Source organism: Dermacentor andersoni, chromosome 6 (assembly GCF_023375885.2).
Source record: "Dermacentor andersoni chromosome 6, qqDerAnde1_hic_scaffold, whole genome shotgun sequence".
Taxonomy (NCBI): domain Eukaryota; kingdom Metazoa; phylum Arthropoda; class Arachnida; order Ixodida; family Ixodidae; genus Dermacentor; species Dermacentor andersoni.
In genome coordinates, this window is record NC_092819.1 from 52,041,680 (window position 1) to 52,058,308 (window position 16,629).

At 47.8% G+C, this 16,629-nt stretch overlaps 1 protein-coding gene across 2 annotated transcripts in view; it reads left to right on the forward strand.

The window, feature by feature from the left end:
- Positions 1-5,443, forward strand: part of LOC126522907 (calcium-activated chloride channel regulator 2-like) — a 527,003-nt gene extending 521,560 nt beyond the window's left edge. For both annotated transcript variants that reach the window (XM_072288729.1, XM_050171751.3), the window contains one exon: positions 155-5,443. In XM_072288729.1, the coding sequence (XP_072144830.1) occupies positions 155-1,140 (986 nt within the window). In that variant the 3' untranslated portion in view covers positions 1,141-5,443. The remainder of the gene's footprint in view (positions 1-154) is intronic.
- The last annotated feature ends 11,186 nt before the right edge of the window (positions 5,444-16,629 follow it).

Genomic DNA, 16,629 nt, shown 5'->3' on the forward strand with positions numbered 1-16,629 from the left:
GTTGTCTTGTTTCTCTTTTCGGCAACAGTTCCCAACACTGAGATTTCTCATGTAACTGCGGCTCCTAATTGCAACCGTTGATATAAATGTTCAGTCCGACCCCAAACACGCACGTAACATTGTCTTGTCCTCTCTTTCTTCCTCCCTCTGACAGCGAGTCGCTACGAGCTGAAGAGCTTCAAGGACAGGCTGAACGCTCAGCGCCGCTTCGCGAGTCACGGTCAGCTGGTTGGCCAGTGGGACGTTGACGGACCCTACTACGAGCCACCCAAGCCGTTCGGGACCACGCAGACGGCCACCGTGCGGCTCAAAAACGGCCAGCCGACGTCGACGCCGCTCTACTTCGCCATCCGCGCCGTGGACGACCAAGGGAACGCGGGTCCCGTCTCCAACGTGGTCGAGGTGGTCATCATCCCGCCACCGACCACCACGTCCACCTCCACGCAGCCCTCGTCCTCCTGGGGCAGCGGCGCCGGCACCGCTGGAGGAGCCGGAGCCCACGGCCAACCCAGCGGCTCGCGTAGCACCAGGGACAAACTCAACGCCGCCCAACTGGCGCTCATCATTGCCGTTCCGCTGGCCGTGCTGCTCGTCGGCATCATCGTCATCATCCTGCTAATGGCCCGGCGGCGCAAGGCGCCGCCTCCCAAAAAGTCTACCGACAACGGCAGCGCGCCCCAGCCTCCTCCGCTGCCGGCCAAGATCGCGCGCGACGACCTCACCACGACGACGGTGCCGCCTCAGCAGACGACGCCCATCATGGACGACGACGTGAAGCAGACGACGCCCACGTCGGGCCGTCTGGACGCGACGGCCATCAGCCCCGTCAACTCGTGGCCGGCCAGCGTGCTGCTGGACCACTACAACAAGGTGCAGCAGGCCAAGCAGAGGCACGAGCCGCCGCCCATCATGATGGTCGAGGACGGAGTCTCGCTCAACTCGTCGACGCCGTCGCTCTACTCCAAGAGCGACTACGGAGGCGTGCCGGCCCCCACGAGACTGGCCAAGCATCGTCCGGGACAAGACGGAGTCGCACCGCCGCTGCCGCCGCAAGTGCCCAGTTACAACGCGGTCTACACTTCGTCGCAGCACTCGCTCGACAAGACCGGAGGTGTGACGCGCAACATCACCCAGGTCTAGTGTGCCACTTCTTCGCGTCGGACATGGCTGCCAAGGCTCCTGACGTGAGCGATTAGTGCGCTGACGTCGGAAGGAAGACGACGAGAAGGGCGTGACAGAGCAGCAGACTGGGGCCCTTCTTCGGAAGCGCTGCTAGCCGCACGCGTCGACTGCGCCGAGGGGGATGAATCTCAAGATAGTTATCACAAACGTGAGAGCGTGCGCATGCCCTTCGTGGGATACGTCTCGCGTACGTTTCACGAAGCTCTTAGCTCTCACGTCGTGCAGCTGCTGCGTACATACAGCGAGCACCATTCATGAATGGACTGCGAGCCATCACGCATGGCAACGTGCCCCAGTGCATGCAATCTGCGCTCCCAAGCCTCTTGCTGAGTGCCCCGCGAAAACAACTGTCTTTCTCCGAACTTTGTACGCTCTTCATCACGAAGAATGGACGTGAGAAGTGCGATTTGGAGAGCCTTTCGTTCTTGTTTTTATATTTTTATTTCATTTCACCCCGCAACGGATAGCAGTGCGATTACAGTCTGCGCGTCTATCACGCGCTTCCCTTTATCCCGACCGCGTAAAAAAAAAAAGAAACCTGCGCTCTCTCGGGCAACCGAGAAAGAAAGCTTACTGCGAGACGGACGGTCAGTGTGATAATTTTTGTTTCGGTCGCCGTTGTTTTACTGCTGTTTGTTTTGTTTTACCGAAGTGTCTCTAGTGTGTGCATGTCGTGCGTGCGTTTGGTTGTGCCTGGACCCGACGGATGGACACGATCAAAAAAAGGAAAGAACCGAAACGGTGCGTGAGCTTGCGCGCGCGTGTGTTTGTGCGTGTGTGTGCGTTCACGTAAAGTGGGGGAATACAGTCCTATTCCCGTGAAGGGGAGCGACCAGCGATTTGGCCCGCCCGGCTCAGGAGCGGGGATTCGGGCCAGATTGGACTCCTTCTACACGAACCAATCAGCGATCTGCTTTTTGCGAACACCGGGTCATTGTTTTAGGAATTCGCTAGTCACACGTAGCCTTTGCTAACGCGGCTAGTCAAATTAGAGCGTACCGTACGAGACAGAGACAGTTCTATCTAGAGTCGCTTACACCCCCCATAAGACGGTGTCCGATTCCTGCCTCCTATAAAACTACGTATAGACCCACACCTACGTTGCGTGGCGTTCGAACTGATTTATCCTCCGTATATAGACTAACGCTCTTTGGTGCGCGGAATCCCTCCCTTGCGCACTCTGAAAACCTTTTCCGCACGCTTCGAGACACGAATGAATTGCTCTAGTCAGCAGCCGCAGTAGCCGAGTTTGATAAGCTTCGCACTGTCTTACGCTCCCGTTCGTGGTCACAGCTGGCATTAACCGTTGTAGCGCAGTTAGCCTCACACCCATTACGTGTTCTCTTTTTTTTGTTTAATGGTCTTCGCTGCACGATACAACTACTCACACTAGATTTTACCGTTTCCTTTCATACCTTTTTTTTTTCCTCTTTCTCTCTCACACATCACCAGACGTCGAGAAGAGCGGTCGCACTGTGCCGTCCCATTTTTTAAACCTCATCGAGAAATGACACAGGCGTTTAGAGGAGGCGTTTAGCGGAGTGTCGTATACCAGTCTGTAGGAGTCTGTGAGAACGTCTGCCTGCACCGCTGTACATTTGTATACCACGCAGTGTGTTCCTTGCTTTCTACAGCCTTTCTTCTTTCCGTTTCCTTTTTTTTTTTTTCGGTGCACAGAAAACAAAGAAATCGAGTCACCTCCTCCAACCAAACAAAACAAGCCTGCACACCATACCCGTTCTCTATCCACCGACTTGTACATTTGTATGTAAAAAAAGAGTTTCCCAGAATCTCAGATTCGTTCGATCATCATTACGCCTTTCTTCCTTCTTCTTTTTTTTTTTTGACATCAAAACTTAACGAGGCAGGAGTTTCCTTGTCTCGTCACAGTTTCTTCGAGTATCAATCGCACACTTTTTGATGACTCACCGCCACATCTCTTGCTTCACCTGAGAGAAAAAAAAAACAAGTGTTGTTCATTCACTTCTGTTTCATTTTCTGTGGACGATACTCCGCAAGTCTTTCGGCCTTCACTCACACAATGACGGCGCCGTAAGTTCGGCAAATGAAACAGGCGTGCGCGCTTTCGTCCACGGGCATCTCTTTCGCAAGTCGAACGAATTTCCCAAGAGCCCCTCACCAAAGAGCAATCACGCGAGAGCATCAAGACAGGCATATACTGTAGCTTCTGCCTGGAACAACATACATACTCCACGCTGTCTTACTTTTTTTTTTTCATTTTGTACAAAGTGTTGATGAAAGCGCGAAAAGTTTTATGACGCCCATGTGTCTGGTGTGCAATATTTCGTGTCTCTGCATTTCATTGTTTTCGTTTTTCGTTCCGTATTTTTTTTTTTTTCGTCAACGTGGTTGCCTTCTAGAACAACATCGCCCGACGTTATCCCGGGTTGTCTTGCCTGCTTACCGCGACGCCCGTGAAAATCGTGGCATTTTTTTATTTAAAGAGTTGCTTCGTGCGATCATCGTTTTTATTCTGTCTTTCTTTTGTTCGTGCATGTGTGCGCATGCGTGTGAGTGTGTGCAATACGTTCTGCACTGCTCGCGAGCCTCTCAGGACCTTAATCTCTGTGACGTCATACAAAGATGTATAAAAGTAACGACGCGAGAGAATAATCCGACCTTCTGCTTGCATAACCCATACCAAAGATGCAGCTCCCGTGAACAAAGTTCGGCGAATGACTTGCAAATTGCAAATTGTTGATGTAGCCTTCGAGAAGAACTTTCTTTCGTTCGTCAAAGGTTGCGCCAATCCGGGCACGAACGTGAGATTCCCGCAAACTTCACGCCTGCTCGCCCTTCAAAGCCATTGGTTGGCTTCTTCGTGAGCGCTTTTTACATGTCGAAATGTCTGTAGAACCCCCCCCCCCCCCCCCCCGTGCACCTAAAAGCTGATTTCGGTAAAAAGAAAAAGAAACAAACAAATTCGAGAACACTTCAAAAAGTTATGTCGGGTGATGTGATCATAGTGGGCGAACGATACGTACACCACCATCTTTGGCTAGAAATTGGAATGTGCATAATTAAATCCTGGTGTCGCCGTGATGGAGCTAACATCGGGGGGTCTTGGCTGCACATATTCATCGAATTAGTACATAACAATGAGCCAGCGGCTGAGTCTTAAGTCTAAAACGCCTCCCAGGCATGTTCATAACGAGATGTTGCGTCATCTAGAAAGGCCGAACGACTGCCCATATGTACAAAGCGGGACGTTGGCAACGCTTGGAGCCTGCGTTTGGCTCTGCGAAGCCTAATTTGCAATACGAGCGTTGACCTTTTTAAGTGGCGTGACGTCACGTGGTGTGCTGACTGGTAAATTATCTAGGCGACATCGCGAATTCTACTTCCCGCCGCGCCTGCCACATTCCGATGGGGGAAAGAATGTAAAAACAAAACAAAAACGATCACGTGCTGAGAACAGTCCGCCTCTTAAAGAACCCCGCACAGTCTAAATTAATCCAGATTCCTCCACTATGGCGTCTCTCGTATTGACTGTGTTGCTTTGGGATATTACACCTCAATTATCAATGAATCAAATTATGCGTGAAGTGTCGATTTGAATCATCCTTATCAGTAATATGTTCTCATCAAACGGGATCGAATCGGAGGACAGTAAGAACGCGCGTAAAACAAGGGGCGAGAAAATAACGTCAATACCTTTTGAGTGTGAGCGCTTTCGCTGAACTTCGTTCACAGGGATTGTATGCGCTAATGCTATCGCATTAACAGAAGTGGCGTCTATGTCGCAAGCTGCATTGATCGTATACGTAAAGTCGTTGTGCATGCATTCACATTATGAATCGGTGTCCAACCTTCCCAAGCTTTACACTTCGTGTAGTTCGTGGGTTGGATTACGCAAAAGATGGGCGAAACGAAAGTTGACACTCTGTGTACATCAGCCAGTGCGTCAATAAGACGGGAGTTCAAACGAGGAAGGCAAGCTAAAGCTGCTTGCTGCTGCCGCCGCGCCGCAGCGGCAGTTTTCACAGAAACACAGAGCTCGGGTGTCAGAACGAGGGTGAAAAGGCACGCTTTGTACATAAAGCGAACTTGCATGTCCCAAATGTGTGTATGTGTGTGCGTGTGAAAAGAGAGAAGAAGAAAAAAAGTTGCTGGGGCCGCGAGAAAATTACGGCTACGGCGACTCGTTTTACGTACTTCACGCATACAACATCACGCGTGCACTGCTGTACACACACTTTTACAGAAAAATAATAAAAAAGATATGTTTATTTATGATGAACACCTGGCGTCCCCGTGTCCGTTTCCTGCAGCAACGACAGGACCCTTCATGGGAGAATTCCGGCTGAATCCGTTTATCAGTGACGGTCGCTGCCAATGTGAAAGCATTTGAAAGAAGATATCATCGTGGACCTCATCATCGTCGGCATCTTGGTTGCCACTACCATCGTGGACGTCATAGCATCATTATGGTGTGCGTGTGCAACAGCGTGGTAGTGGACATCATCATATAGCGTCAGCGTCCCCGTCAGCGTCCCCGTCATCGTCACGGACACCATAGCGGAGCGTCACAGAGAGGGCGCCATTGCTAGAGGGCGCCACTGCTAGAGTTACCGTACATGCTCCGGGAGCCATGTACAGTGAGTCTAGATCATACAGCGTCGCGACGCCATCTTTAATGTCCTATCATCGTCAGGGGAGACCGTAAAACCTGATTCGGCGAAGTGGATAGGAGTAGGCAAAGAAATGCCCTAGCACTTTAATATGGAGCAGGACCAGAACGCAGTTTCGTACTACATTATCGTGCCGTAAACTCCCGAGACCCACCCTAAATGAAAACAAACACGGGCAAAAAAAAAAGAAAGGTGTGCAGGTCTAACGCACATTTTTGCAACCTATGTGAAGCGAAGCGCTGGTGAAGTGCTTAATTAAATGCTGTAAAACCGCTCATACTATGCAACGCGTTTCGCAGCATAGTGATTACGTGCCTGCCTGACAAATCAGCAAGACGCGGAAAGCGCCCCACCGTATGTAACTCGCGTTGTGTGTATCAGAGAGCAAACGGCGATAGCCGATATTGTAATTGACATTGATAGAAGAAAAAAAAAGGTGGAGCTGCAGGCAGGCCATGGATAGGGTGCCTCGATGTCCTCCTCGCCCGCCGCTCCGTTCAGGGTGGAGACATTCTTTGACGGCGCCGGTGCCGCCAGAACCGGTTCGTTCTAGCCACCGCCGCCATGTTCATGCCCGCCGCGCGCGCTGCACGGTGCAGGTGCTATAGGACGTTGCTGCGACGAGTTCGCTGGGTGTTGTCGGCACAAAATGTCCGGCTGCTGCGTGCCGTTGTGCAGTAATCACTCAAGGTGTTTGTGTCAGCCAATTCTTCCACACACCGTCAACGACTAGCTACGATGTCGATGGCGCACAGTACCTGATCGACCTGCTGTCGGCAGGTATGCAAGAAGAAGCGGCAGCCGATATTGAAGCTATCGACGACGCGGAGATCCCGTTTGTCGAAGAGCTAACATCAGCTGAGTGCGAGATTTTGTTTCATATCGGTGGGTTTCTTATCAAAGGGATCCTCAAACCTATTGACCACTGCGAGAAGTGCAAACCTGCATTGTTAGGCTCAAGCAGCAGTGAGCATGCGTACTTGACGTCCCTCAAGGAATACGTCTCTGAAGGCAGCAACTTTCATTACCCAAGCGATCCAGTCATGCTAGTTCTCAAATCTTGCGAGAAACATTTTAATGGTATCACCACCTGGACGGAAAGCGTTTTCACCATGAAATCTCCTTTGAAGGCTGTAACCGCATACTTGACAAATATGTTGCGGTGCGACGTAACGGGCGCCTGTCAGGAACACAAAGAAACAGTGGAAAAGCTCTTTGTGTCAAACTACGCGCGACTGGGGCTGCGTGTGCACCTGCGTCAAGCCGCGGCAACGGGACTTGACGGGCATGCAAGCAAGACGTGTGCAGGAGTGAGCCTACAGTGAACACTGAAATTAAATTTTAATGCATATCGCCAGAATTAAAAAAACTTTCGTTTCATTTGTGTTACTCTTTTAATATAGTTTTCATTCATGTGTTCATTCTTACTTTGCTGTGCGTGCTGATTTTTCACCTTGTGTCTGTACAAGTTTTCAGCTTTTTTTTTTCAACTTATCGAGCTGAGCAACAAGCTGACATTCTAATTTATTTTGTTCAAGTTAATTCAAGGCTTCTTTGTAGTTTCTGGTCGTTGGTCTGAGATCTACGAAAGACCTGTGACAATTGACGCCTCCTGACAGCTGACATAATAAAAACCTGCATAGCGACACAAACGTCGTGACTGAAATCACGTATCTACTCGTCACTTATTGACCTCTTTTCTTTACCACCGGCATCTTCTTATGCAATAGGAATTTCCAGAGCTGCATACCAACATGCTCACAAGTAACACAGGTTCACGGCGTAACTGTTCGCGAAGAACAGAAATGCTGGCAGCATAGCAATTTTTGCATTCCTCTATGAACGCTTGTGTTAAACGCATCATTTCTCACTGTGAAACAAAGTTATTGCCGCGCAACTTAATTTCTGTATTTACAGTTCGTAAAAAAAAACACGCCAGGCCGCTGCTCACTGGTTGCAACGCGTTTTACGAGGGTACTTCCAAACAACTGCTTTAAAACGACATTAAATAGAAACACGAAGTTGAGCTGGCATAAAAGAGGGGCCTTAGGGAATGCGCACATATTTTTTCGGTGCAATAATATTTCTTAATAGTAGAGAAATTCGTCATCGAAGTAATCGAACTAATAAAAAAAAAGCGCATTGCTTCCGTCAAACCGCTCATCCACAAGCGCGCCAAGAATGCGCCGCTCGCAGCGGGCAAGAACATGGCGGACGCCGTAGCAGACGACGCACTTGTCTCCACCCTGAACGGAGCGGCGGGCGAGGAGGACATCGAGGCACCCTAGCCATGGAATGCGTAGGGCAGGTAACCGGTGGACCATTAGAGTTACAAGATGGTGCCAAAGGAAGGGAAGCGCAGTCCAGGACGGAATTAGAGTGATAAGACAAGGAAATTTGCAGGCGCAAGTTTGAATAAGCTAGCGCAAGACAGGGGTAATGGGAGATCGCTGGGAGAGACGTTCGTTCTGGGGCACTGGACATATGATGATGATGATGATGATGATGATGACGATGACGACGACGACGATGATGATGTGACTCACTTGGTATTTGCGACCACGGATACACTGTGTCCAGGATGGGCCCACCTTACTCGGCAAGAAGAAACAGACCGAGCGTTTCGGGGAAGTGGATGTACAAATTGAATCTGTAATAAAGGTAGGCTTCGGACTTAGAGCAACAACAAAAATTTTTTACCCCCTCTCTCTCTCTCTCTCTCTCTCTCCTGATTAAATAAAGGAATTAAGATATTTGTTGCAGTGAGGGTATTTAGGCACCGTTTGTTGTTTAATTGCGTTATTACGAAGAAAACGGAGCCGGCTGTCGGTCCATCTGTAGTGGTAGTACACAGATGGTTATGTACTGTGTGTCCCACGTAACTTGTGCCAAAATTTAAAAACAAGATATGCGAGTGCCAAGTAACTGGACAAAAGTAACGAAGTGTCGTTCGCCTCCGCTCGGAGCAAGTCAGACTATTCTGACTTTATTTCGCCCAATTAAATAATTAGTTATTATTAATTATTCAACTTCATTACATATCTTATTCAGAGTGAAAGGGTCAACGAGAAAATTGTAAAATATCCTGAAGAAAAAAATCCCGATCCGGCTTTCTGTTGCTTAATACGTGCTACAGAAAAGATACTTTCTTTTTTCCGAGCCTGAAGGAAATCCCGCGAAATGCGAGAAAGTGCACCGCGACTACTGACATGTTTGCGCAGCGCAAAAGACGAGGACTGAAGGAAGGACACAACACAGGCGCTTCCTTCACGCCTCGTCTTTTGCGCTGTGCAAACATGTCGATATGGAATCACCAACTTGCCCAAGCATCCCCTTATCACCGCGACTATACGTTTGCTCGGCACTGTTATTGAGCAACGGAAAGCTTGATCGGGAATATTTTCAGGGTTGTCTACAATTTTCTTACACTTTTGGTTAGAGCATAGAACACGAATTTCAGTTTTTGTTTTTATGCGTGACCTATTCCGCAAGACAGCAGCAGCAGCAGCACTCAGCAGCCACTGTCATGAAACTCGGGGAGGGTTCGTAGAAAAAAAAAGGCTTCTAAAAGGAAAACAATATGTACGATAAGCTCCGACCCATGATGAGGTGCTCGCACGAAGTGTCGCGTACCAAGCTTTCATTAAGCGCGTCGTACGTAGTCCTACATCTCCTTTATCTTGTTATCCGCTTCCGCCATTACATGCCTCGATTCATCATTTAAGCAAACTATTCCGGTCTGACATGCTCTGATGGCGTTCAAATAAAGAAGCGTTTCACACTTACACCTTACATCCACTTACAGAGGATTCCTAATTACAAGCTCTTATTCCGAGTGCTAGTTTAAACTCAAAAGAACGCACACGAGAGCAGAATCTCGCTTTTTTTCGAGACGGTGCCTCCTGGCGACCAACCAATCTACTGTCCTTTTTTTTTTTTCTGGAAGCAAGCTGTTGCGACTAAGTAAAAGAAGGTATGCTTTGAAGTTGGCTCCACACAGTTCCTGCGCAGATGCCAACATAATTAAAGTTAGACATGTTTCAGTTGTTCCCTACGATGCCGTCACGTGCATAGTGGCAGACGCAGTTTCCCAGGGACTTGTGCGTATGTGTGCGTGAGGGAAGAAAGAAATTGCCGCGCTAACAGAATTTCATTCTACGAGTCTCTGCGCCAGCGAACTAGCCCCTGGATATGTCTGGTGAAGATTTCCTAATCTTAACTAATTAAAAACTGCTTCTTTGGATTCCGTGAGAGAGCATGAGTGCTCGAAGAGCTCTAAGAAAAAAAAAAGAGAAAGAAAGCTCTTCCGGAGCTTCGCGATCTGCTTTCGAATTAGGCCTGGCGTTCATTATGCGTCTTGCATATGCATGTGGGCGCACGCAAAATGAGAAACATGCCAGATTAGCGGCCGGTTCGTTGCGATCTCAACCAATGAACGTCATGCGTTCTAGTGAGCGTCATGTATTGTCGGCGACACTTTTTATACCTTTCCCTTTCCTTTGGCCGCGTCTGCCGACATTGCACCGGAGAAACAGGCTGGCTGTAGCAACGCGTTTATAAAACGTTGTACTGCATTCACGGCACGAATGTAGCGAGACTATACAGTGTGTGTGTGTGTGTGCGTGTGCGTGTGCGTGTGTGTGTGTGTGTGTGTGTGTGTGTGTGTGTGTGTGTGTGTGTGTGTGTGTGTGTGTGTGTGTGTGTGTGTGTGTGTGTGTGTGTGTGTGTGTGTGTGTGTGTGTAAAATAGCTGCATGAAACACAGTATACCCAGGGCAGACAATCTGAATGCAGCTTTCGTGTTCGCTTGCAGGTTACTTTGTATTCTCTGTTTTGCGACTTCAAAGGAGAAAGGAAAACAGCTGGACCTCCAGTAACGTTTCTACTTCGCTATTTACGCAATTGCGATATCAGTTGTTGCTGCACGGTTACGGGGCCATCAATCAGCTCTGCGTTCTTTTGACTTCTTGAAACTTTTAAAGCTTTCTTTTTTTATTGTTGAAGTCGAGAGTCTGGCGAAATCTCGACACAATAGACGCCGGCCAAGGTGAAGAAGTGGAGAGATGCTGCAAGCATGTCGTTCTCGGGAAGGGTTGGAGGTGGGGGGGGGGGGATTAGTTTTTAGTAAGAGTACAGTTGGTCGAAGTCTTTTTTGTCTTTTTTATGTTTATGATCATTTATTTTGCTCGCTTTGCAATCTCCGTACATGCTTATCGTATATCTGATAACCTAACGATAATTCTCCTACCATCAGTCATTTGGCTTTATTATTCTTTCTGACGTGTTAAATGGAGCAAAGTTTATTCAGACGGGTTCGTCGTTTGGCTAATGAGTACGAACCAGCGTTTCGCATGCATTAGGTTTTATGAGCGGGCATACGGAGAGCACAATTGCCTCATCACGCTACAGCATGCACTACGGTGAGCAAGGCAATGAGTAGACGAATTAATGAATAAATCTTTTTTTTATTATTAAAAGTGCTCGCTCTCGGGCGTTTAAAAACAGCACCGAGGTGAAAGAACTCGGGAGAAAGGGTGTAATAGAGGCGAGGCAGGACTGAGAAAGAGAAGAAAATGAAATTCATTATAATTTTCTAAAGCATGGTCATTCCCACGTCTTAAATACTTTTCTGTAGATGATACAACGCGATATAGTTAGGGACTCACTGCGCGTAATAACGCGCTAGCATTCCTTGTTACTGTTTCATACCCTGGGCGAAGCGAGTATACGGCTCTTGCTTTTCTTTCTTTCTTTCTTTTTTTATGCGCTGCATTCCTTGCCTCTTTCCAGCCACTTTGCGGTCGGTAGCTATATTCCTTAAACATATGGCCAACAATGCAAACAGACGACCACAAGAAGGGAGACGTGTACACACAGGCGCTGACTAACAACTGGTTTTATCGGCTAGGATAGCAAACCTTATGCTGTTACCCATATGTTTCCAAGATGAACCTACACGCCTAAAAGGAAGTATTGATGGATATATATTCCTGTGTTGTCTTGTCTGAGGCCTAGACGAGCGGCGGCTCTAGCAGGGCCACTGTCTAATATACATAAGCACTCACCACTTTCTTGTCATCATCACCCATCCCCGTACTTTCGTTCCCCCTCCCTCTTCCCCAGTGCAGAGCAGCAGACTAGAGCACACTGGCTCAGGTCGACCTCTCTGCGTTTCCTGTCAACAAATTCTATCTTAAGGGCCTCTTCAACTAAAAAAGAAAGAAGTGCCACTGGTGGGATTCGAACCAGGGTTCATCTTCGCGGTAGGCGGATGGGCTATCGATAGGGCCACATGCGCAAGCGAGCATGGGTATTTGTCAATTTGTCAATGCTCTTTCTAAACGCGTCCTGCTCTGGGATTCGAACGAGAGACTCACCCTGTTCGCGAGACAGACGCTGTACCCATTACTCCACGAACGCAGGTATCGAGAGTGAATAATTATCAACCTCAACCCACTGCATCGTTCGTAACAGCTATCACTTTGAGACAATTGACATGTCCCTAACGTGGCATATTTCTTACGTAAGTGAGAGCACCTGCACGCTTTTCTCAGGCACTTTTTTTTATTATTGCTGGCATGGATGTGATAGAAGCAACGGCCGCGAACGCTGGACTAAAGGTAGATTGTTTAGCCACCATAAACGGATCCCGTTGGTTCGTCAACTTTAGTTGAACTTGTTCTGATGAGAAACGGGCGCATTGCGAAGTTATCACACGTGTGCGCTTGGTTCATTAACTTTTTTCAGCGAACAGGCGTAATTTGATTAAAGGAAATTCATATGATAACGACTGCTAGTTAGTGGCAGCGTGTCATAAAGAAAACAGCGATTTAGGCCAGCAAGTCCGCTACATTGCGAGAACTGTAACTGACGGGCGTTAATTGTTTTACGACGTTTTGAAGCAAGTCAATGCCCGCATGCGGCATTGCGATGACAGCGATGCGGCGACGTGCAGCAGGCTAGCGTACGCCGTCGTACAGGTTCCTGTTTTGTTTTTGTTTTTTAAATAATTTACAGACCAAGCAGAGTTCGTATTCCGAAATATATGCCCTCGCCCACTATGTTCGGTAGTTTCTAGAACACACGACGAACTACTGCGCTTTTGCGAAGCAGCATTCAACCGGCTTCCAACACTTCTCATGCACTTTTTTCTACTTTGACACTCTTAATGCTAACCCATTAAAGTGTAGTGAACAAAATAGGACCGGAGCGTGCATTGAACGAGTGTTGAACTACAAAGAAATGAAGACGAAGTCTGCAACAAAGAAGTACGTAAATTACATTCATTTCCCGTCATATCGCTCAAAAAAAAATTTCGTCCGTTAGCATTACGTTCGCATAACATTGATTTAAATTTTGCTGAAGCTTCAAAGAAGGCTTAGTTTAACAAACAATTCACACGTATGCGTAGGATCCGTCGAATTTTCTATTAACATTTTGAAATTTTTTATAAACATATCGCTATATCCACGCGATACTTGCCAACGCATTCAGTGTGCAATCTGAAACTTCGTGCATGTGGAGTGATTACGAAACTACGTAAACAAAGACGCAGCACAGTAAGGCCCAACGCACTTAAGATTTGCCCGCAGTGCGCAATCTCTTATATCGATCATAGGCGACATATAAAAAAACGCTAAAGACATATGCGTATACCTGCATTGATCTGATGCAAGTGTACTGCCAGCCTTATCGACTGCTGTGGAATCGCGATATATTGCTCCGTTAGAATATCGACAATAATTCTCACGAACAGGAAATTAGAAAGGAACGAGGTCTATCCGGCGGGAGTAGAGAAACTTGCAAGCGGACCGTAATGAATTTGCAGCGGCCGGCCCAACAGTGCAGCTTCCATAACGAGAAATTTGGGAATGTATCGAAGTGTCTTAAGATACGAATGGCAGGCATCGATCGGATACGTTTCATCCGCGAGTATTTTGTATCTGTCTCAACTACCTATAGCCTGGTTATCTTGTGTATGTGTCACGATGCAATGTCAAAGTATCCTTGCCCAGCCCTGCACCTATTTATACGTCACCGAACAGCGGGCGTTCGATTTGCACCCATGTCGCTGACGACCGCTGGCGAAAGCGCGGAGGCGCCGGCGAATCACGAGAGCGAACGCGGACCTTCGGAAAGCGAGACGCTTGCACGATTTCGTTCTTGAACACGTTCTACTCCCACTATGAAGTCTACCATCCTATTTATTTATTTATATTGCATTCGTGCTTTGATCACTCACAACCGACAAGTGCCCGACTTGGCGACGACGTAAAGCCAGCTCTGTCTTCGAATCAAAAGATGCCGCTGCAAGGGGAGGTGGAGCCATCTATTGTCAATAGAGCGAAGCAACCATTTGTGGGGCCGTTGTTCCTAACCGTGGTCTGAAGTACGCAGCGCGCGCCGCGTCCTCCGGACCCCGGCTGGGTTGCGGGGTGCGGTCAAGCGCGTACATGGTGTACGTACCAACCACAACAAAGAAAAAAAAATACTTCGTGGCCTTCCACTCTGTGAAGAAGGATGACCAGCGAATCTGTGTATCTGGGCCCCTTGACGACGAACTGCACCTCCGCCGCGGGTCGGCCCGGCATTGCACTGCCTTCAGGATCGGTCCACGTGTCGGGAGTGCTTAAAGCCTGCTTAACCTGCATTTCACTACCTTCAGGATCGGTACACGTGTGGAGAGTGCTTAACGCCTGCTTAGCCACCGCCGCGGTTCGGCCCGGCATTTCACTATCGACGGGATTTTCTTTTTCCTACACGCAGACACGATAGTGGGGAAAGCAGCCCTTAACAGCTTCGCTGTAAAACGAAACCACAAAGAACGCCTGTCCACCACGGCAAAGAACACCATATTTACGTTTAAGGCCGATAATTTTTCTTGTAGCTGCGGTGCAATAAAAAGAACCCGAGGAGGATTCAAGCAAATAACAGTCGGCGGTGTTCTGACGTACACGTCTGAAGAATACGCTGTTTGAACACACGTTAAGTCTTCTCTTTCATACTCTCCTTTTCAGAGCCTTCCCTTTCGTTCTCACATTGGTACAGGGCGTTTGAAAATGCAAGGGATACCCCTGTATTCTCAAAGGATCCTCGACTCGAAGCTCGCTCCTCGTCTGTTCCATGATGATGATGATTTATTGACATATCCCCTTTGTGCTTGAGTTTATCAGTTATGCTATACATGCTTTTCATTCTGACATTTTCTATACATCTCGATAACTTTTGTTTTCTCTCAAAACATCTCTATCATATACCTTGTATCGCTGTTACCTATGCCTGTAACGAATCCGGTCGTATCAAGCTCTTCCCTACTGTTGTTCTAGCAATACTCTAAACGTCCCTTGCTTATCTCGAGCGCTGACCGGTTGATGTTTCCGTACACATTAAATTCAAGCGCTTCTGGAAGGTGCACGTTACCTACGGGTCTCTCTGGGTGAATCCCTTCGCATTCCATTAGGATGTGCTGAGTGGTCTCTGGATTTTTGGCTGCAGCATACACACGCCTACACATGCCCGACCGAGGCCCGAACGTGCTGTCAAGAGCAAGATGTTTCAAATTGTAACAATCGCTATTTTTATTGGCGCATGCTTCACTAACAGTTAAGCGACGTAACATTCAGTAATTTATTTTACAAAAGGGCCTCATGGTGGAAGATGACTGGACATACAGGGTAAGAGTATATATACCGTATTTATTTTTCTGCAAGTCAAACGGTCGGAATCGTCAAAAGCGCTTTAGAGCAGATTTTGTAGCAGGCAAAATTATTTGTAGCCCGCGTCCTCATTTTAGTAACAGGTTGCCATAGCAACAGAAAATAAAGATGAACGCCAAATTTATTGGCTTTGTTGCAGATACAGTCGAATCAACAGGCATATAAGGAACCGCAATACAACAAAGCTTTTTGTTTCCATCGAATTTCATCTACTTCTTCCTCGCAATTGAAAAAAAAAATTGCCATCTTTTCAATTTAGCGAAGTCTTCATGCACCACGTGTATTTGTCGGCAGACGTACGGTGGCTAGTACGGATGTATTTCGCTAGAGTAGCAGCTTCGGCTTGTTGGTTTTCCATCCTGGTGTTACCAGCGCAAAACGTAGACGGGACACGTATGAGACGAGAAGACGACGCCACAAGCGCTGACTTTCGACAACGTTTATCTGAAAGAAACACGGCATCTTATACCATTGCCCACGCGTGTCACAGTCACGTGAATTGCACATCATGTGAAACACGCACTTTCTTTCTTTTTCTGCACTCAAGATAGCGGTTGTACGTGCTCAATGGATGGATGGATGGATGGATGGATGGATGGATGCAAAACTTTAATAAGGTCCTGAGGTACGTGCTCAAGTTCTTTCTTTTTTTTTTTTTTGTCAGCAACAAGGACGGCGTGCGAACGCATTAGTCACGAAGTCTGGCAATCTCGGCTGCCTCAATTACCTCCCGAACCAAGTGGTCATTGTGTTTCTTCAGCACGTCACAGCTGGTTCGGGAAATAATTGAGGCAGCCGAGATTGCCAGACTTCGTGTCTAATGCGTTGGCACGCCGTCCTTGTTGCTGACAAAAAAAAAAAAAAAAAACTTGAGCACGTACTACAACCACTATCTTGAGTGCAAAAAAAAAAAAGTGCGTGTTTCACATGATGTGCAATTAGCGTGACTGCGACACGCGTGGGCAATGGTATAAGATGCCGTGTTTCTTTCAGATAAACGTTGTCGAAAGTCAGCGCTTGTGGTGTCTTCTCGACTCGTCTATGTCTTGCGCTGGTAACACCAGGGCTTGTAGGAGACGT